Raw genomic sequence first — 23010 nt, 5'->3', positions numbered from 1 at the left:
CCAACATTGCACAAGTATACATATGTAACAAACCTGCACGTTATGCACATGTACCCTAGAACTTAAAGTATATTAAAAAAAAAAAGAACAATAAAAAAAAAAAAAACAAAAAACAAAACAAAACAGTGTGGTACTGTCATAAGGATAAAAGACATATGAAATGTGGAATACAATTCCATTTGATGGAATATAATTTAGACTCCAGAAATGAACCCACACATCTATGGTCAGTTGAATTTTGACAAGGGTGCCAAGACCACTCTGTGGGAGAAAGAATAGTTTCTTCAATAGGTGATGCTTGGACAACTGGATTTCTACATGCAAAAGAATGAAATTGGAAGCTTACCTCCTATCACGTATAAAAATTAACTCAAAATGGATCAAGGACCTAAGTGTAACTATAACTCTTAGGAGAAACTATAACTCTTAGGAGAAAACCTTAGGATAAATTTTTGCAACTTTGTCAGGGATGTCCAATCTTTTGGATTCCCTAGACCACAGTGGAAGAAGAAGAGTTGTCTTGGGACACATATAAAATACACTAAAACTAACAATACCTGATGAGCTAAAAAAAATTGGAAAAAATCATAATGTTTTAAGAAAGTTTATGAATTTTTGTTGGGCTGCATTCAAAGCAGTCCTGGCCATGGGTTGGACAAGCTTGAATTAGACAACGATCCCTTAGACATGACACCAAGAGCACAGGCAACAAAAGAAAAAGTAGATAAATTGGATGTCATAAAAATTAAAGACAGCTGTGCACCAAAGGATACTATCAAGAATGTGAAAGGGCAACCCACGAATGAAAATTTTGCAAATCAAATATCTGACCAGGGTCTGGCATCCAGAATAGATAAATAACTCTTGCAACTCAACAGCAAAGAGACAAATAATCCAATTAAAAAATGGGCAAAGGATATGAATAGATATAACTCTAGAGAAGTTATATGAATGGCCAAACATGCACATGAAAAGACGCTCAGCACTATTAGTCATTAGAGAAATGCAAAGCAACATCACTAGAGATACTATTTCACACCCACTTGGATGGACATCATTTCAAAAAATGACAAGTAATAATGAGGATGTACAGATACTAGAACCCTCAAACATTGCTGGTGGTTATGTAAATTGGGGAATTTGCTGTGAAAAACAATTCGGCAGTTCCTTAATTAGCTAAATGTAGAAGTTCCAGATGACCGAGCAATTCAACTCCTAGGGCTATACGTGAAAGAACTGAAAACTGGTACTCAAACAAAAATTTGTACACAAATGTTCATAGGAATGCTATTCACAGTGGTCACAAGGCGGAAATAACTTAAATGTCCCTCAGTGGAGGAATGGATAAATATAACACGGTATATTCATACAAATAAATAGTATTCAGTCATACAAAAGGAATGAAGTACTGAAACATGCCATAACATGGATGAAGCTTGATAACATTATGCAAAATGAAGAGGTATACACAAAAGGTCACACATATGATCCTGTTCATATGCAGTATCAGTAATCAGCACATCTATACAGTTTGATGGCTGCCAGGAACTTGGGGAGTGGGGAATGTAGAGTGATTGCTAATGGGACCCAGTTTTCATTCTGAGGTCATGAAGTGCTTTGGAACTAGATAGTGGTGATGGTTGGATAACATTGTCAACGTATTAAATGCTACTGAATTTTACAATTTAAAATGGTTAAAATTGTGAATTTTATGTTATGTGAATTTAATTACAATAAAAAAACAGTGAGTAGACAACTATTGCCCCTGGAGAACTCAAAGCATCTGGAGACCTCAGGGTTTGTTTGGTTCATGTGTTTTGTTTTGTTTTGAATCACTAACTAAGATATTGGCAACAGAGTAAACAAAATCTGAACAATAATAATTGATGTCCGCTTTAAATGTGCTGTTTCTAATGTATTTTCGTAAATTTCAGGAATTCCTGTAGCATAAACCAGAGTTTGTTAATCTTGGCACTATTGCCATTTTGGGCTGGTTAATTCTCTGTTGTGGGGCTGTCCTGTGGTTGTGGAACATTCGGCAGCATCCCTGGTCTAACCCACACAATGCCAGCAGCATTTCCCACCCCAATTATGACACTGTGGCAAAAAGAGGTCTTGGACCAGGCGCAGTGTCTCATGCCTGTAATCCTAGCACTTTGGGAGGTCCAAGTGGGTGGATCACTTGAGGTCAGGACTTTGAGACCAGACTGGCCAACATGGAGAAACCCGATCTCTACTAAAAACATACAAAAAATTAGCTAGGCATGCTGGCAGGTGCCTGTAATCCCACCCACTCAGGAGGCCAAGGCAGGAGAATCACTTGAACCCAGGAGGCAGAGGTTGCAGTGAGCCGAGATCACGCCATTGCACTGTAGCCTGGGCAACAAAGTGAGACTTCGTCTCAAGAAAAGAAACAAAACAAAACAAAACAAAAATACTAACAAAAACAAAAACACAAAAAGAAAAACATCTCCAGACCTTGCCAAGTGCCTCCTGGAGGTCAAAATCGCCCCTGATTGAGAACTACTGATGTGACCTCTTTAGGAATAGTTTATTATCCTGGGATTTTATCCTTCCTAAAGTTTCTTTTTAAAAACCCATTTCTAAGATTGTTCTTTAGCAATTTCCAAATGACAGCAAAGTCATGAAACAAACATGAAAATTCCAGGTAAATGTCAAAAACCTTTTGCATTAAGAGGAACTAAAACTACGTGGTCCACTAATAGACAGTAGGTTTCTCACTGGCAACAAATGCCCTGGCAATAAGCTAAATGTGGATAGCACATAAAAAAAGTGAGTGTGCAATGTTCCCTTTTCAAACCCTTTTTGGGCAAAGACGGCTGCCCTGCCAGCATTCCAGTATAATGACAGCTCATGCGCCCTTTGTCAACCTTGCCTCTTTCTCCTTTGAAAATGCAAACCACACTTCTTCCCGAACTTCTTCTGATACCATTTAATGAGTCTGGGATCAGACACTGTTAGCACAGAGAGCAACCTGTGCTCCGGATCCCCCCTCGGCAGCCGCTGCCAGCAGGAAGGGAGGGCTGAGTGTTCAGGACACAGGGTTCCCTGGCTGCTTCACCAGTGCAGTGCTGCCTTTATCCATTTTATGTCTTGGGTTTCTGAGTGGGATTTATTTTGCACAAAGAGTTCTGAAGCTGAGAAGTCTGAAAGCCACTGGCTTGACCCAAGCCCCTCTCCTACAGATGAGGACACCAGAGTGCAGAGGGAAGGGCAGGACCAGGTGTGATCCCAGGGCTTTTAACTGTAGCCAGGCCCCTTTCCTCTGTTCCAGGGAAGGCAGCCAGGCAGCTGCTGCAAGATGTCACTAATCCCTTGTGTGCCTCAGTTTCCTTATCTCTACATGAGCATAGCAACTTCCATCTTCCTGGCTACTTCTGGGATTTAAGTTAGACGCGTTAAGTGCCATGCAAGTACCACTAATATGGACGGAAAGTTTGTGTCCTCCCCAAATCCACATATGGAAACTCTAACCACCAGTGTGATGGTGTTAGGAGGTGGGGCCTTTGGGAGGTGATTACGACTAGATGATGTCATGAGGGTAAACCCCCATAATGAGATTACTGCCCTTATACAAGGAGTAAAGGATAAGAGAGCTCTCTCTCTCTCTCTCTCTCTTCATCAGGTGAGGATGTAGGGAGAAGGCAACCATCTGTGACCCAGGAGGAGAACCCTCACCAAGAATCTGACAATGCTGGCACCCTGATCTCAGACTTCCAGCCTCCAGAGCTCTGATAAATCAATGTCAGCTGCCTAAGCTGCCCAGTCTATACCCGCCCAGGTATTCCATTATAGCAGCCTGAGTTGACAAGGCTACTGCTTGACATCACACACATCCTCAGGTGTGTGAATGGTTTCACTTCCTTTTTCCTAGGAAAAGAGTCATTAAACTCTACACATGTTTCACATAATCCTCTTGTGATCACAGCCACAAGGGAAAGCTTAGCTTACTGAACTGTGTAGGGACACTGCTGTCTGACCCCACAGTTGTCTTCCTCTAACTGTTGAGAATCAAAGGCTGTAGGAGAATGGGTCTGCTTTGTCTTGAACCACAAACTTCTGAAGGACTAAAAGAAAGAACCACACTGCAGGTGACTCACTTCTGCTTCACACTCTGATATCCCCATGAAAAGGAGCCTGAATGCAGGCAGTGAATTCTAGACGGAGCTGAACTCTCAGATCCTCTTTCTAAATTCTCTAAAAGAATACCCTTACAGGTGAAATTTTACCTCCTTGATAAAAACCTCAGGGAAAGCCAATATTCATAAGCCAGAATCTCTCAGGAGTTTCTTGAAACTACAGTTTGGTTAGAACCAGCCCGAATAAAGAACTGATGAGTCCTTGGTTCACATCAATGAAAGATAGGAAAGATGGGCTCCAGTTGCTTCTCAGGAGTAGCCCCGAGGGCTTGAGAGAATAGAAACTGCGACACACACACAGCATCAGGGCCAGCTTGTCAAAGGCAAATCTCAATGCTCACATCCAGGCAGGATGGGAAGGACCCTGGGCTTTCCCAGGCAAGGTCAACAGAGGAGGGAGGTTCTCTACAATAGCTGCCCAGGCAGTCAGTTATGCCACGCAGAGGAGAGGGCACCACACCCCCTGCATCTAGCCGACAAGAGAAAGAGGCTTTGCTGTGCAAAATTAAAACGCATTACTTCTATCTCCTGATGGATAAAGAGATCTGTACTCTCGCAGATTCAAACCACAACAAAGACAATCCATTTCCTTCTCCCCTTAATCTGGATCTGAAAGATCTGAAGAGGAACCTACCCAGTTTCAAACAAAGCCCATTTCAAATTTTAATACCAGATCACCCTCTATGGGGCTGAACAAAAAGAGAAAAAGTACTGTTTCTATGAAAAGCTTCAGCTATTCAATAGAGGAGATTGATCTGAGGAATCAGAGCAAGTGTACATCTTTAAAATGGTGATGTGGAAGACGATCTCTAAATTGTATTCAAACAAGACTTAAGCAGCTATTAGGCTCACAAAACAAGTGTAGGAGGTGACGAAGACGGACAGTGTGCCCACCAAATGGAGTGGGATGGAGGAAGTATGGAGATTGTGTATTACAAAAACCAAGTAAATCAAGTGCAACATGAACTTGAGAAATTCAAATGGAAATTAAAAAATAAAATAGTAAGAAAGTGACCAATGAGAGAGAAATGCAAAAGAAAAAGAGAGCAGGTATAGGAATTGAAATTCCAAGAGAAAGAGCAGAGCAGAGGACGTCATCATTAGAGGCGGCTGCCTTTGGCTTCAGAGCAAAAGGTGCACCAGGTCTCAGGCAATAGCAATGAAAATTACCCCAAACGGGAAGTCCCCAGGATATATTTTTTTAATTTAATAAAGAAAAACATTTTTTATAAACATCTTAGTTGAAAAATAAATACATAAACAAACAGAATACTTGACAAAAAAACAATAATCAAGGGGACCTCATGTCTTTTATGAAGCATTAAATGCCAAGAAACAAAGAAGCAACAAGAGTATTTTGAAATGCAAAAAAAAAACTCACTTGAATTCTAAGTTGTCTTCACATAAGTTGTCTTTCATGTATTAAGGCTCAGGCCTGGAAGGGCTGAGAAAATGTGTTTTGCTTGCATCTTTTTGTTGTTGTTGTTGTTGTCAGAGACAAAGTGTTGCTCTGTTGCCCAGGCTGCAGTACAGTGTGGAAATCTCGGCTCACTGCAACATCCACCTCCTGAGTTCAAGTAATTCTTGTGCCTCAGGCTGCTGAATAGCTAGAATTACAGGTGTGTGCCACCACGCCTAGTTTTTGTACTTTTAATAGAGACGGGGTTTTGCCTTGTTATCTAGGCTTGCCTCAAACTCCGGGCCTCAAGTGATCCGCCCACCTCGGCCTCCCAAATTGCTGGGATTACAGGCGTGAGTCACTGCACCTGGCCCTTGCTTATATCTTTATTGGTAAAATTTTGTTTGGTGCTACAGTCTTCTCTAATATAATAATAAATATTTTAAACTTTGTGGGCCACACAGTCTCTGTAGCATCTACCCAAGTCCACCACTGTTGCATGGAAGCACCACAGACAATATGTCAATTACAGGGCATGGCCAACCCAGCTGGAAGAATTTTACTCACAAAAGCAGGCCATGGTTTGCTGACCTCTGCTCCATCTGGGAGATTAAGAAAAATCCAGAGCACAGGAGTAAGTCATAATATGTAACAGGAGGACGATTGATAAACTAAACTGTGGAAAGTTACAAAAGACAGGAGAGGCAATACAAAATTTAATGAAAATAATCTAGATTTAAAATGCACTATTTTATTAACTAAAAGATAGAGGTTTTAAGGAGAAGAGAAGAGTGTGCTAAACTTCTCACCTTCCATGGGCAAAGGTAGGTGGTGGAGTAACAGTAAGAGAGAACTGAAGGTTTAAACATGATTTTGAAAAGCTCAAAAATTATGTCTAGTAAAATTAAACACAGGAGACAAGCTTTCCAAACCACCACAGAATTAAAAGGCAAAGAAAAAAATTACCCGTTTTATGAAAGACTGAAAATAGTGAAAATGAAGGAAGCACAGAACCAGAAAGTATGCGATAAGTTGACAAAAATCACAACAAATAATCTTGTCACGATAAATGAAAATTAGTTAAATCCTTATTAAGGACAAATACCCAGATTAGTGACATGGATTATGAGAAATCCATTTGATGTGAAATACACAAGCTGATAAATAAAATGATGAACAAATGTGAACAAAAATAGATTAGAGATTGAGATATTATTTTTTTTAAATGTGCATATCCAGGAAAAATAATCACATAGAATAAAAAGTCTATCTTTAAATGAAGATATTATTGACTTGATCTTCTATGCATGAAGCAAAAGCATAAACATATATAAAGCAAAACTTGTTAAAAATTTAAGAAATAATGGGAAGAAACCTGGTAGCAAAGGGAAACTTTATCATACCTCTCTCATTATTTGGCAAGTAAAGTATATAATAGATAGTGGTAAGATAAATAAAGATGAATGGATAAAGAGGATCTGGAAAACACCACTATTAATGTTTAGTTAATATATATACTAAAGATTAAATTATTAAGTGTGTTAATTATTTATTACATATTAAGCCATTAAGAAAATCTCAATAAGTGCCATAGCTAAAAATTACTGAGCTCACACGCTCTGACCACAATGCATTAAATTGAAAATTAAATATTAGAAAGTGGGAGATAAAATTACCAATTATTTTCAAATGAACAAACAACAACAACAACACAACGAATCCTTTCCTGTCTACATAGGACGAGGGAAATATTAAAAGCAGAAAGACAGACTGATTGGACGAGGGCACTCCCTACCCAAACATAAGGGAAGAAAGTGAACTTTGCTTAGAAGCAAATGTACAGCTTGGATTGTTTTTAGTCTTAGACAAGACAGAATTAAAATACATGAACTAAACATTCTGGGTAAGCTAATATTGAAAAGCAAAATATAACCAGAAAATAAAAGAGAGAAATCTCTAGAGATTACATTAATGCACTAGAAAGGAGATTAAAATAACTAATAAATTCAGGACTTGGATTCTTTGAAAAAAACTAATAAAATATACAGGCTTTCAGAAAGTGAAAGCGAAAAGAAAGAAGAAAGATAGCAAAGAAATAAAAAGTTACAGAATTTCATGTAGAAGTCTATGCCAAAAACTTGAACCTCAATGAGAAGGCAAATGGAAAATATGAAAATAAAGATTATCAAATCTGACAATCAGAACAGACCACTATCCTTGGAAGAAATAGAAACCAGTCTCAAAGAATTGCATCCATAAAAGGAGCTGGGCCCGAATGTTTTATGGGCAAGTTTTTCAAACCTTCAAGGAACACATAATTCTTATGCTATTTAAGCTGTTATAGTTCATAGAAAAAAATGAAAAGTGTCACAATTTGCTTTATGAAATTAACATAAACCTGCTACCAAATGCAACAAAGACAGTGCATTAAAGTAAAACAATAGACTCATTTCACACAGAAATATAGATGCAAATGAGAAGTGAAATATTTCCTGTGATATAGCAACATGAATAAGGGTAATAGCACCTGATTGAGTAGATTTTAATCCAGATTAATAACATGAAATAAATTTTTATCAAATCAATGTCAATGAAAAAAGATTATATTGATATCAATAAAGCAAATGTTTAACAAAATTAAAAATTCATTTTTGAATTATATTAAAAATGCAAACAAATTAAAATACATTTTAAATCTAGATCAGTATAGTTTTATAAACTCTAGAAAGATATTTCTTTGATATGATCGAGTATATCAATCCAAAACCAATGGACAGTGTCATATCTGTCAAAATATCAAAGCAGCATTTCCCAACTTCATTGTTATAATCAGTTTTCCAGGAGATGTTAGCAGATGTGCTTAAAAGTAAAGTGTAAACAATAGTTCAAAAGTAGTTTGGGAAGTAAATGGAGTGACAAAATGAATCCAGAGTTTTCTTGGCAGAATGAATGTACAAGAATAGACAAAATAATTTTGAAAAAGAATATTCATCCAGGCCTTAAACTGGAGAATATTAAAATGTATTATGCAACCACAGCCATTAAAGTAATGTGACAGCAATACTAGAGCAGAGAGACAGATAAATGGAAAAGAAGCGAGTGTGTTCCAAAATAGATCCAAAATTCTTTTTAATATAACAAATGTGGTTTTCCAAATAAGAAAGGAAATGATGGATTATTTGATAAGTCTTTTGAGACTATCTGGCTGACCATTTAAAAATAAATACATTAAGGCATAATCTACCAAAATACAAACATGAATTCCAGGTAGATTACAGATGATGCTCTAAAAGAATGAGGAGGAAATAGACTTACATTGTGGAAGGTATCTCTGAGCATCCCTGAGAAGGCACATTCCATGAAAAAACAGATGAAAATATTTGACTATATAAATATTTTAAGTGTCCAAATATTTGTAAAAACCATAAAACAACACAATGCAAATAACCAAGCAGAAAAGATAGTTTTAAATATGTATAAGGATTATGATATTTTAAAATACTCCTCATCTTTATTCTTAGTAAATCTCTGTCTATGCTGTCCACTTGGCTTTGCTATTCCATACAAGGTGGATGCCACTCTGGAAAGGAGGAGGAGTATCCCCTTTAGCCAGAACAAGGAAAAGGAAAGACTTCCCTGTCTTCCCAAGGGACTATGAGAAAGGCGGAGAAGAAGGTGGTGGAAAGAGGCAGTTGGCATTTGTTCTGATTTCTCTCTCTCAACAAGAATGGTAGGAATGCCTGAAGATTGTCTGGGCATGGGGGTGCATGTTTGTAGTTCCACCTACTCAGGAGGCTGAGAAGAGAGGATCACTTGAACCCAGAGGTTCTAGGCTGCAGTGAGCCATGACTGTGCCACTGCACTCCAGTCTGGGTGATACAGCAAGACCCTGTGTGTAACAAAAAAAAAAAAAAAGCCTGAAGTTAAAGGTGGGAGCAGAGGTGCTTTCTCCCATTCTCCATTCTGGGTGTAGTCAGTCCTTTATATGAGAGACACCATACCTGTTAATGTGGCAGCCAGTGTGTTGGGGCAGAGAATGTGGTGTGGAAGGAACCCACAGGGCTTTCTGTGCCCTGAGACTGGGATGGAAACGTTGTTGAGAATTTGGTGCAGGAGGTTGTCAAAGTTGTTCACAGGGCTGCAGGGACAAAGTAGATCCCTGGCCAACAGCAACAGAACCAATGTCAACGGAGCCAGGAACCAGTGAAGTCATAGTCAAACCCTCTCTGACTACTATGAGGTTCGTAAGCACCTAGGCCTGGTCACTACCTTAGAGGGCAGATCTGAAAGGCCCTGTGCTGTGGTCTGTGCCCCATCCCCGAAATTCCTGTATTAGAATCCTGGCTCCCAGTGTGATGATATTAGGAGATGGGGCCTTTGGGAGGTGATGCAGAAAGAGGCCCTAGGGAGCTGCCTCACTCCTTCCACCAAGTGAGCACAAAGCCAGAAGGTACCATCCATGAAGACGAAGGTAGGTCCTCTTCAGACACTAAACCTGTTGGTACCTTGAGCTCAGACTTCCAGTCTTGAGGATTGTGAAAAATAAATTCCTGTTGTTTATAAGCCACCCAGTCTATGGCATTTTATTATAGCAGCCTGAATGGACTAAGACACCAAGCCATTCAAAAGAGACTGAATATACAAAGGTGATGCATAAACTACTGGATTTGAATAAGTTTATTGAACTTATCTAAAAGTGTGTGTGCATGCACACGTGTGTGTGTGTGTGTGTGTGCATGTCAGTACATGCATATGTGTATTTCCATGGAAGTTTGTAGAAAAGATCACATCTGTTTTTGGAAAATAAGCTACATTTTCTTGGCACATTTGCATATAGTGTGAGAAGACTGGCAACCCAGGATTTATGATAAACAAGTAATTATTTATCTTCAATGTATAAGATGAGCTTACTGATTAAAAAAAGGCAGAAAAACAGCTGTATAAAAGGTGGCCAAAAAGCACAGATAGGAAAATTCACAAGAGGAGAAATATAAATGATGGATAAAAATATAAAAAGAAATGTTCAGATGAGAACACATGGACACAGGGAGGGGAACATCACACACAGGAGCCTGTTGGGGGTTGGAGGGCAAGGGGAGGGAGAGCATTAGGACAAATACCTAATGCACGCCAGGCTTAAAACCTAGATAGTGGGTTGATAGGTACAGCAAACCACAATGGCAGATGCGTACCTACGTAACGAACCTGCACATTCTGCATATGTATCCCAGAACTTAAAAACAAAAAGAAAAAGAAAAAGTAGAAGAAGAAAAGAAATGTTTAAATAGCAAAGAAATATAAAATGTAAAAATGAGAAGCCACTAGGCAAGTGTCAAACTGGCAAACCAAATAGCAGGGCTAAAATACAGTAAACTTGTTAGACAAAGAAAATGCCTTAGAAAACTGTCCTCACATCCACCATGAAACCATGAGGTGACAGAACACAGCAGTGACTTTGTTACTAAGTGACTAAGGATTATTACTCCACCCAAGTAATAACTCACCTGTCTATAGCCTGACTTGAGAGTCAGCTATTGTTCACAGCATTGTTAGAGCTCATTGTTGACATCTTCTGAGCCTGCAGCACGTTCTTTTGAAAATGGTGGTAAATCTTCATTGACAGATTTGTCTTGTGGAAAGAGCCAAAATTAATTTAAAGCCTAGTCTGGTTATACTCTTTCTGATCACGAGAAAGGTTTTCTCATAAATCTAAGCTCTGAAGGCAGTGACAAAAGAGGCATTCCAGAATGATGTGGCAGCTCACGGAAATAAGTTTTTTAAATGGCAGGGTAGAAGGATTGAACTTGTCAGGATACAGCTCCCCTTCTCCTGCATAAAGGTCTCCCAACTGGTCTATCCACAATCTTGTTTTCACTAAGCCTTTGATATCTTGAAATGCTGTATAAACTCAATCATGTCATTCCTGCTCGTCTTTGGATAAAAACACAAACTTGTATAATGGCTATAAAGCCTTGTTTAGTCTGGTTCTTCTCTTTCCAGCTTCACTGGATACCAGTTATCTCTTGGCCTCTTGTTTCTGGCCACAGTGGCCTTCTAGAAAGTCATTATGGGCATTAAGCCGGCCCCACTAGAGTCTTTGCACGTTCTCTTCCCTCCCACCCCATTTTTGCCACTAAACACCTACTCCTTCAATAGATCTGGACTTAATAGTCAAGCCCTCCTTCCCAGAAAGACCTTTCTACCCTCCCAGTCCAGGACCACCCTTAGCCACAGGACATATTTTCAAGGCATCATTTATGTTCCCTTCATTGCTCTGTACACGGTTTTCGATAACTTAATGTGGCTATCCGATTAATGTCTGTCTCCTTCTGGAGATTAGAAGCCTGCAGGGAGGCAAAGACCCCAATTGGTTTTACTGTGTGCACTGCATGAAGCCTGGCATACAAGGTTCTCAGTATAACTAATGGATGAAAGAGAAATGTAATTTGGTACACTTGTGAGGTCGGTGATCTGCAAGATGACTACAATGATCCGCCCCTCCCTGCTCTCCCATCAAGAGATGAGTCTGTCTCGCTTCTCCTTGAACCTAGGCTGGTCTTCTGACTTGCTGTGACTGCAGAATGAAACAGCAGTGATGCTGAACCAGGTGTGAGCCCAGTTCTCCAAAGGCCTCACAGTTTCTGCCTTGGCTTTCTTGGGGGAGAACTGCCATGCTATGAGAAGGCGGTTTAGACCATGGAGGGAAGAGAGGCCACCAAGACTCACAACCAGCTTCAACTGCCAGGCAAGCTGGGTGCTGACGTACTTCTGCCCATAGAATCATGAGACATAGATGGCTGTTGCTTTAAGCCACTACCTTTTGGTATGGTTTGTGGTGTAGTAAGAGTACCTGAAACACTGATTTCTTGTCTTAAAATAAATTCTAGCCAGGTGTGATGGCTCATGCCTATGATCTCAATGCTTTGGGAGGCTAAAGAAAAAGGATTGCTTGAGCCCAGGAGCTCAAGACCAGCCTGGACAACATAGCAAGACCCCATCTCTATAAAAATGAAATATAAAAATTAGCCAGGCATGGTGGTGCATGCCTGTAGTCTCAGCTACTCAGAAAGCTGAGGTGGGAGAACCACTTGAGTTTGAGGCTGCACTGAGCTATGATTACCACTGAACTCCAGCCTGGGTGAAAGAATGAGATCCTGTCGTTAAATAAATAAATAAAATAAAATAAATCCTAATGGCATTAGTTTCTCTTCACACCATTATCTCTAAGAGGTGAACCTTTTCCATGAGAACCAGGGGACTGCTCCTCTTTGTACCTGCAGTGAAGCAACCCTCAGCCCCTGGTTATCTTGGGCATCCACAGAGGGTTTAGGGTTATCATATAGCATTGTATGTACTTATCCTTTTTCCTTGTCATTTTTCATATACTTTTGCTAGGTATCTAATTGTTCAGATGTTCTGCTCCTTTAGGGCAGGGATTTATTTGTCTTTATCTCCAGTGATTCTATAGCTTCCTGGCAAACAGTAGATGTTCAACGAAATTCTGCTGAATGAATGAATGAATCATTCTCTGCCTCGCTGCCTCCACCTTACAAATCCCCTGCCAGCTGTGCCCTCCTCAAACATCCAATCTTAAAACACATTCTCCTGCTCTATCAATGTGCTGCCTTCTGTTCTTTTATAAACATAATCCTCAAAAATTCTACATCTATGTAAGCCACATCTTAGCCCAACACTGCCTCTTTTGATGCAGTGGCAATAGCAATCAATGACTTAGGTCCTATAATAACACTGGGTTTTGTGTTTAAATCAGATAACACATCCAGAATTCAGACACCTACCTATATTTTCGGTGAATGTTACCTTTTCATCTTCTTATGCTTTCTATTTCTCAGAATGCCAAGGACATCCACCCCTCAACATGCAACATTCGCATGTTGACAGACATCAGTAATAGTCTGTGAATCCTTTGAATTCTGGTAAGATGGACATTTATTGACATTTACTCTGTGTTAGGCACTATGCTGGGCAGCTGACCTATATAACATCCCCTGTCACATGGAAAAGAAAGCCTGGGTTTAAATCTCAGGCCAACAGTTTCTCCACTCAGCAGCACACTGCCTCTGGAGCTAGTGGACTCTAGACAATGGGATGAAATCAACAAAGATGATTCACAGGTTTTAGATGCTGGAGCTTCCTCAGAAGCAGAGTCTTTATCCTTCCTTTTCTTTCGTAGGTTGAAGGCTAACACCGTCATAGTCTCTCTACTCATCTCTATAACCAAAATTTGCTTTTTGAAAGCATTTGCTCCAAAGTATAAATGACTGTTAACAACCTCACAATGCAACCCCCTCCCTTGAAGGCATTCTGAATTTCAAGCAAACATTTAGGACGCAAAAATGGAACAAGACTAGCAAGATTTAGACTTGGAAGCAGGCAAGTCAGATTCTCCCAAAAGTCATTCTATTGAATGCAGCAAGCAACCCAGCCTAAGTGGGGAGAAGCTTGGGGAAAAGGGAACGTGAGACTTCTCATAATATACAGGAAGGACCTTCGCAGTCAAATAGCCACTCACCTGATTTTTCTGGGTCAATCCCTATTAAACATGGATGTTTCACTTCTTAGCTGTGGATAGCACACTCATCCCTGCCCTGGTTTTAGTTTTTAATCTCTTTTCTCTCCTGCAGTCTAGTGTAGACCGACAACCTTTTTTTCCAAAACAGCACATGTCATATTTAAGAATGAATGTCCCTTGCATATAATAATATGATAGTATATTTATTCTTCTGTTCACATTTTGCATGAAAAACATACTTAAGACAGTTAATAAAAAGACATATAACATCTAGTTGATGACCCAGCGGAAGTAGTGCCACCTTCTTTAAGTCTCTGCTCTGTCAATGGCCATGCATGTAGAAGCTTCTCAGTGACCTCCAGACACAGTTAACAGCTATATTCCTTAGCACTGGGTAATAATGACATTCTCAGCACCATCCTGAGCACCATGTAATAATATCACTCTGAGCACCAATCTCACAGACTTGCAATAATTGTTGACAATTTGTCTCCTTAACTAGACTGTGAGGCCCTTGAGGGCACTGTGCTTTATTCATCTTTTTTATTCCGTGTAGCCCAGAGCCTGGTGCTTATTACATAGCCAGTACATTCTTGGAGGAAATCATCTCTTACTCAACTGGTGTCAGGAGGAAACTGGGGACCACAGATTGGCAGGTTCAGGAATGCTTTGTGCTACTGAGCAGCTGCTCAGACCTTGTGAACTATATGTTCCCTCCTTCCCTCCTGTCATATAATCTTTTCCCTTTTTTTTTTTTTTTTTTAGACAGAATCTCGCTCTGTCGCCCAGGCTGGAGTGCAGTGGTGTGACTCAGCTCACTGCAACCTCTGTCTCCTGGGTTCAAGCGATTCTCCAGCCTCAGTCTACCAGGTAGCTGGGATTACAGGTGTGCACCACCATGCCAAGCTAATTTTTGTGTTTTAAGTAGAGATGGGGTTTCACCATGTCAGCCAGGCTGGTCTTGAGCTCCTAACCTCAAGTGATCTGCCTGCTCAGCCTTCCAAAGTGCTGGGATTACAAGCATGAGCCACCGCACCCAGCACCTTACTAGGATTTAAAGTCCACTGATTCTGAGGGCTCCTGTCTACCACCACTTCTCTCCACCACAACATCTTCTCCTCCACACTGCTGACTCCCTGGGAGAGCAAATCCAAGAGTGAGCTATGATTAGACACAGCGTCCACCTCCCCTAGATGACTGCAGGACCCAGGCCATTGTTTCTCATCTCTATGCATAGCTCAGCCACCACCACAAGCTCCAAACTCTCAGGCCACCCATCGTCACCCGGGCTCCTTCTACCACCTGACTGTGGATGCTCCCTAACCTGACTGAGTCTGTCTCTCTTCACAAACACACTCTCTGGGACTCACAGTTGGTCCTCAGCAATGCCTCCTGTATCCCTCAGCTGCTTAGCTCTTAGAGAAAAACACACAACCCTCCTGACTGCTCTACTTTCATGTTATGACCGTAAATCTCAAATAGGTCTTCAGGACTATCCAGTGACTCTACTAAACTTCCATAAAATGTTTACTCTTCCATTCTCAAAGATGAATCTTTCACACCTTCTCTACTGCTCAAACTGCCATCGTTCCCTATTCCTGACTCACTCTTAGCTGATGATCTTGCTTCATATTTCACTGAGGACATAAACATATCCTAAAGGGATCAATATGTCTCTCCCTCCGTCTCTGCTTGCCTCAGGACTCACACACTTTACTTTCCTTGTCATTTTCCAGTGCTCTCCTTGGGCACTGAATCCTGTCTCCTCTCTTGCCTATCCCATCAGTGCCTCTCTCTATCCCATCGTTCCCATCAGAATGTAAATATCATGTCATATACCCACCTCCCACCATTGAAAGCCTTCTGTAGACCCCTCCAGCTACACCACATCTCTTAGCTCCACTGTATAGCAAAACCTTTCACAAGAGTTGTCTATTTTCCCTGTGCCCACTTTTTTCATCCTTTGTTCTTTCTAGAAAGTACACAATCAGGCTTTTGGTTCCATCACTCCCCTGGAGCTGTGAGCCTCATGTGCCTTCCTCCTATCACTAAGAACCTCCTTACTGCCAAATCCAGTGTTGGCTCCCAGTCCTCCTCTAACCTGACCTCTCAGCTCCATGTGACAGAGTTGATTATTCCTGCCTTCTTGAAACATTTTCATTAGGCTTCCAGGATATCACATTCTCCTGATTTTTCCTCTCCCTGGCTAGTCCTTTGCAATTTTGTTTGCTGGCTGTTTCCCTTCTTTTTTCTGACCTGACCCCCAAGTATCAGAATTCCCTGGAGGTTTTTTTCTTTTTTTTCTTTTTTTTTGAGATTGAGCCTCGCTCTGAGCCCAGGCTGGAATGCAGTGGCGCAATCTCGGCTCACTGCAACCTCCGCCTCCCGGGTTCAAGCAATTCTCCTGCCTCAGCCTCCCGATTAGCTGGGACTACAGGTGTGGAGGCTCTGTTCTTATGTCTCTTTTCTCTCTTTACCTTCTCTTTTGTCAACCTCTTTATTCCTATAGCTTTAAAGATGTTGATATATCCCAAGTTTATATCTGTATCCCGCCTCCTAAGCTCCAAATCTATGTACAGTATCTAACTCCCCACTTGCCATCTCTACTTCGATGTCTAATGAACGTTTCTCAACACAGTGTACACAAAAGAAAGGCTCCTACTTCTCACTCCCTGCAGCCCCTTGCAACCATGTAACTCTTTGGTTTTGCCAGTCTTAGTAAAAAGCATTACTATTTACTCAGCTGTTCAGGCCCTAAACCTCCCTTTTTCTCACACCTTTGTCCAAACTCATCAGCTTTACCTTTAAAATAAGTGCTAAATGTGATCACTTCTTACCACCTCTACCTGTCCCACCTGAGTTCAAGATGTCATGACCTCTATCCCCTCAACTTCTAATAGCCTTTTAACAAGTCTCTGCTTCTGCTCTTGCCCTCAAACAGCCAATTTTCCCCACAACAACCAGAATGATCCTTCAAAAATATAAATGAGACTGGCCACTCACCTGCTAAACACCCTTGAATGACTTCTCACCACAGCTAGAATAATATGGAAATTTTACTTTGGTTTAAAAGACCCCACATGACTTTGGTGTTGTCTATCTCTCCAATCTCTTCTTGAACTTGACTGCTCCCTCCCTGTCTGTAGCTGAGTCATACTGGCCTCCATGATCTTCATTGAACAGGTCAGGCTCTTTCCCATCTCTGTACTCACTGCTCCCTCTGTCCAGGAAGCTCTTCTTCCCAGATCTTGCAAGCTTTGCTCTTCAGTCCAGTCAGGACTCTGCTCGAATATCACCTCTTTAGACAGAATTTTCCCCACTACCCGCTAAAGCAGACCCTCATTGTCTTTGTCACTTTCTAACCTCTCATCCTGTTGATTTTTTGATAGTACATGTTAATCTTGACTTTTTAGAATACACTCATTTGCTTAAGTCTATCCTTTCCAAATGCAAACGTCTCATTGGCAAGGACTTTTCTGCCCTGTTCATCCAAAGTGCCTGGAACAGATGGTCCATAAATACTTGTTAAGCGAGCAGATACATGAATAAATGTGCAAAAGGACTCAGGTAAAGAGTGTAATTTCTATAATTTCAAAGCTGTGATGTACTTCCAGGAGCAGAGTAAGTAATAATGATGGGCAGGCACAATGGAAGGCCAGGTGTTGGACTAAAGAGGGCCTCTCTGGCAGCCCTACAGGACAGACATTTCTGCAATGATAGAAATGACCTATATCTCTGCTGTCTAAAACAGTAGTCACTGGCCACGTGTGACTATTGGGCACTTAAGATGTGGTCAGTGGGACTGAGAAATTGAGGAACCGAATATTAATTTAATTTAATTTCAATTAACATTTAAATAGCTATCCATGGCTGGTGGCTATGGTATTAGAACCTGAAGAATCCCTTCCCATGACTTGAGATTGCAGGATAATTGTGTATAACTCACCGAGTTGTCAAGAGGACTAATGAAATAAAAAACTTGGGAAAATGTCTGGAACATAAATGGCACAAAAAAAAATAATAGTTGCTATTATTCCACAGAGTTGCAAATTAAAGTACTTTAAGTACATGCCATTTAAATTAGGCTGTAAAGCACTTGAAATGGACTTTTATTAATGTTAACCACGACGTTTTGTTTCTTAGAGTTGGTGGATAATCGATGTTTGGGTCTATATTTGAGCTTCCAAACTAAAAATAGCATACAACCATTTTGGGATCTCACTGAAGGAGATAGATGACTATTCCAAGTGGATCAGCTTGCTGATACTTATAACAAGCTAATTAATTTTGACAACAGCTAATTTAGCATCTGCAAAAATTGGATTTGTAACACTATGTGTACTGTATTATTTTCAAACAGTGTCATCTGCAACTTCCCGGATGATTTTGGGTAAGATAAGTGTTTGTTTTAATACTTACTATTAAAATAAAAAAATAAGTATTTACTTATTGGAAACATTATGATTAATTATTTAAGGCTAAAATTGGTTTGGACATAAAATCATTTCTTTTTCTTAGTGGCTCACCGTAATTCCTTCCATACTGAATCCAGAAAATAAAATCAGCACAGATATAGCACATAAACAGACCATTATAACAAACCCTTATGAATAACCTAATGCAATAATAAAATCGCACATTTGTCCAGAATGAGTGTGGTACTTATTTTCAGGTCAAGAGAATTTGCGTTCTGTGGCAGAGTGAAAATGGCATTCCACAGTCAGCCTAAACACTTGGTGGAGACTCTGAGACTAGAGAGAGCAGATGCATTTAAATTAAACACGTGCTTATAGGCATTAAGAAAAGTTGACATTCTTATTAAAGAGAACAATTAATCTGCATCAGTTGGAAGCCACTTTACAGTTGAAAAAGTGCTCTAGGACCTAATATAAATGAGACTGGAGTAGAAAGAGAATGAAAATTCACTTTTCTACACGGGAGCCTTTTCTAATTGCCCTAGAGCTGTGCCGTTTGAAATGCTAATCCGTCCTCTCCCATCCAGGACTGGGAGTCTGGGGTAACAGAAGCCAAGAAGGGTGAAGACCCCCCAAATGCTAAAGTGAGGGGTGGTCAAGACTTACCAATGGGCATCACTAAGAAAAAAGGCAGCCAGCAGAGGACGAAGCAGCCCACCACGATGCCCAGCGTTTTGGCCGCTTTCTTCTCCCGGGAGAACTTGAGGAGCCTCACCGAGAAGTGCGTCTTGGTCTTGGTGCTGGCCACTCCGCTGCCTCCTGCCGGGGCGTTTTTCCGATGGATTCGGAGCGTCACTTGCTCCGAGTCCGACTTGTCGGTCTTGAGGCCAGACTTGAGGCCCCGGCTCTCCCTCTTGGCCACCACGTAGACGCGGCAGTACATGACCAAGATGATGGCCAGCGGCAGGTAGAAGGAGCCCAGCGCTGAGAAGAGCACGTAGCCCGGCTCCTCGTTGATCTGACAGATGGTCTCGTCCTCGGGGGCCGGCTGCCTCCAGCCGAACAGGGGTCCGATGGAGATGACCAGGGAGAGTGCCCAGACGCAGAGCAGAGCCATGAGACCCCTCCTTTGGGTGACGATGGTTGGGTAGCGCAGCGGGTAGCTCACGCCGATGTAGCGGTCGATGGAGATGATGCAGAGGCTCATGATGGACGCGGTGCAGCACAGAACATCCACTGCCGCCCAGATGTTGCAGAAGACCCTGCCGAAGGCCCAGTAGCCTAGGACCTCGAAGATGGCGGAGAAGGGCAACACAGTGGAGGTAAGCAGGAGGTCGGCCACCGCCAGGTTGACGATGTAGTAGTGTGTGACTGAGTGCAGGTGTCGGTGACAGGCTACGGAGAGGATCACTAGGATGTTCCCCAGCACCCCGAAAAGAATGAGGCCCCCCAAGATCACCCCAAGCAGAATGGCCTTGGAAATGTTCACCGGTGCCGGCGGTTGGGTGCAGTTGGAGCTGTCGGAAGCATTTCCGGAGAGAAACACCATGGTCCCAGCCGGGGCCGGGCGAGGTCCGGCTCTCCAGGGCCACCCCGCGGGCTGGCGCGGAGGCGGGAGCGCGGGAGCCGGGAATCAAAAGGTCTCGGCTGGAGGGAGCCCTGCCAGCTGGGTTTGGCTGGGAGTGACAGCAAGCGCGCGGGTGGGAAACAACCCTGGCCAGCCCTGGGAACCCTCAGAAGGCCACACGAAGGGGCAGGGCATTAAAGGCGACATGGCCAGGGGCGCGCGGGGCTGCCCGGGACCCTCTCCACCTGCTGGGCTGGCCTAGCCTGGACCCCAACTCCCTCCCTACCAGAGGGTGGGCGTGAAGATCCAGGAGACTCCTTGCAACATGCAATTCCAAAATTACGAGAGTCTGCTTTTCTGCGTTGTGTGATTCGTCCTGGCTCGGGGAAGATTCAGCATTCTGCACATGATTCGGAATTCAAAATTCCAGCGCCAGTCTCCCCCTCAAACCAAAGGATCAGCCGTCGACGCTCAAAGGCAGGGACCGATGGCCTCTGGGCGCTGCTCCCAGCCCGCAGTTACCTACATTTTGAGCTGCCCCACCGAAGGCTCCTGCTGTCTCCAGCTTCTAGGAGCACAGGCCAGGGGACGTGGGTGTGAAATATGTGTTGAGACACAGGCGGCTGCCGGGCATCGTTTGACCGCGTCCACCTGAAAGAGCGCAAAGAAAAAGGCGGGCTGTGAGCTAGGCGACCCAAGGAGAGAGCCTGTGCTGAGCTCGACGGGCTGCGGGACGCCAGCTGGGAGCCGGGCTGGTTCTGCGATCCATCCAGAAGCTACTTCGCCCGGCCGGCTGCGGCGGAGGCGACTCCGGAGCGCATCTCGCGTCCCCACCACTGGGAACCTGCCTCGCGCGCTCTACTGAGTCACCTCTGCCCGAGTTCAGGATCCGAAGCGAAAAACAAACAAACAAAAACACAAATCCCCCACACCCCAGGCTCCAGCGCTCGAAGGCTGGATTTCGAGCGCCGGTACCGAGAAATTAAAATCCTCAAAGCCCGGGAAGGGCGATTGCGGCTGGCGAGTGTGTCGCACCGATCCTAGCCGGGGAATTCTGGAGGATGTACTCGGTTTCCATTAGAACAGGTTGCTTCGCAGTCACCTGGAGGGGGCGGCCTGGGAGAGGGAACCGCTGCGACCCAGGGACTGCAGGGCCAGGACCACGCGCACGCTCAAGCTCACGCCGGTGGAATTCGCACTCGGGTGTGCAGAGCGCGCCGGTCTGTCCACCAGCCAAGCTGACTTGAGAGCCAGGTCCCGAGCGAAGCCGGGAGGGACCCGAGGGCTGAAAGCGACCCAGGTCTGTCCGCGACGCCTCTCCAAGCCTCACTGTTGGCCACCCGAGGGGCTCCAGCTGCCAGTCGTAGCAGGACTGCCGGGGGACGGAGTGGGGAGGACGTCCCTCTGCAGAGGCAGCTTTGCAAGTGACAGTCACTGCGGATTTTGCAGGCGTAAACATTAAGCTGGCATGCCAGCGGGCAGGGGCCGCCTTCGATTTTCTGGGCTGGGGGCCACGATCTGCGTAAGAAACCTGGGTTTCCACAACTGCGAACCGACCGCAGGGACACGGCAGGACCAAGGGGCGTGAGGAAGTGCCCACCTTGCCTTCTTGGGTTGGGCCCTGATGTGGGACCTCGGGCAAAGACTGCTGTTAAAATCCCAAGTTTAAGACCTCACAGGTGGTATTAAAAACGTGCCACTGCAGAAACCCTTTTCCTCCTACCTCGAGGGTGATAAACACAGGGTTAAAAAGACACTTGTTAAGTAGAAGGCAACTTCGCAGAAGATGTAAGGGAATCGGGGGTGGGGTAGAGGTGCCGGTATAAAACCTGGTGGAAAAAGCGGGAGGCGCTGGGAAAAGTAGGGGTTCGGTCTCACCAGACGGCGGGGGATGTCTGCCCTCACCCACTTGGCCCTGCGGGACGCCCGCCCCAGCGCACTCACCTGAAGCGCCGCTGCTGAGCCACCAGCTCGCGAGCGTGGGAGGCGGACCCGGCTTGGGTCCCAGGAGCTGCCTGCCTGCTCTTCTCTGGAGGCGGAGAGGGGACCGTCTCTCCGAGGAACCAAATCCTTGTCCTTTTGCACCCGCTGACTCACCCCTCCACCACCGATGTCTTTAAGCTCCTGGCCCGCTGTCACTTTACCTGCATTTTTTAAAAGAGTCAAAATAGGAAAAGAAAAAAAAAAATACTGATAACCGATAACTCCACAATCACCCTTTTAATATTCAGCTGCCCGACACCAGAAAAGAATAGCAAGGAACTTTGCAGCTCTCGCTGACGTAACACAGGCAGTAGCCCAGCTAGTACCGTAATCTCCTGCTGCTACCGTATTACTCTACGGCAACAGGCACAAGTGCGTGTACAGCTGCAATGTTTTCCTCTGGCCTAAAGGGGGTTGGGTTCCAGCGTTTCTTTAAAAAGGTTTGTGTGTGTGTGTGCGTGTGTGTGTGTGCGTGCGTGTGTGTGTAGAGTCATTTGTAGTAAATAACTTTTTTAAATGATCTGATTTTAAAAATAAAGAAAAACTGACACCCTTGCTAGATATTGCTGTGTGTATGGTGTGTTCATAGGAATGTGTTATAAAGTAACTTTGAACAGTTTGATTTGATTAACATTTGGCCTAGGTTTTGTTAAAATCAAGAAGTACATTAAGAACATTGTAATTCCAAATATGCAAGTAAATTATAAAGTATTTTAAATAGCAAGTCAAATCAGATAAAATTTGATAAATTCGATTGTAATGAAATTATATTTTCAGGAAGATACAGTGGACATATCTAAACCTTATTTAATATGATTCACTTCTAATTTCTTTAGACAGATGAATTTTAAGAGCATTACGGCCACAGAGTTTGGTATGTTTTAAATGCCACACATTCTTTTTCAGCTTTCTTGAGAAAATGGTATCCTTTCAGGAGTGTTACTCTCTTTAAT

At 43.0% G+C, this 23010-nt stretch overlaps 1 protein-coding gene across 2 annotated transcripts in view; it reads right to left on the bottom strand.

Moving 5' to 3' along the window:
* The window catches only part of ADRA1A (adrenoceptor alpha 1A), a 128716-nt gene extending 106359 nt beyond the window's left edge, over positions 1-22357 (bottom strand). For both annotated transcript variants that reach the window (XM_011962580.1, XM_011962579.1), the window contains exons 1-2: positions 22019-22357; positions 19174-20725 (exon numbers count right to left, since the gene is read on the bottom strand). In XM_011962580.1, the coding sequence (XP_011817970.1) occupies positions 19174-20056 (883 nt within the window). In that variant the 5' untranslated portion in view covers positions 20057-20725; positions 22019-22357. The remainder of the gene's footprint in view (positions 1-19173; positions 20726-22018) is intronic.
* Positions 22358-23010: the final 653 nt, after the last annotated feature.

The sequence above is a fragment of the Colobus angolensis genome, unplaced genomic scaffold, assembly GCF_000951035.1.
Source record: "Colobus angolensis palliatus isolate OR3802 unplaced genomic scaffold, Cang.pa_1.0 Scaffold6, whole genome shotgun sequence".
NCBI classification, from domain to species: Eukaryota; Metazoa; Chordata; class Mammalia; order Primates; family Cercopithecidae; genus Colobus; species Colobus angolensis.
The sequence above is the reverse complement of the archived record's forward strand: the minus strand, read 5'-3'. Positions and strand labels throughout refer to the sequence as shown.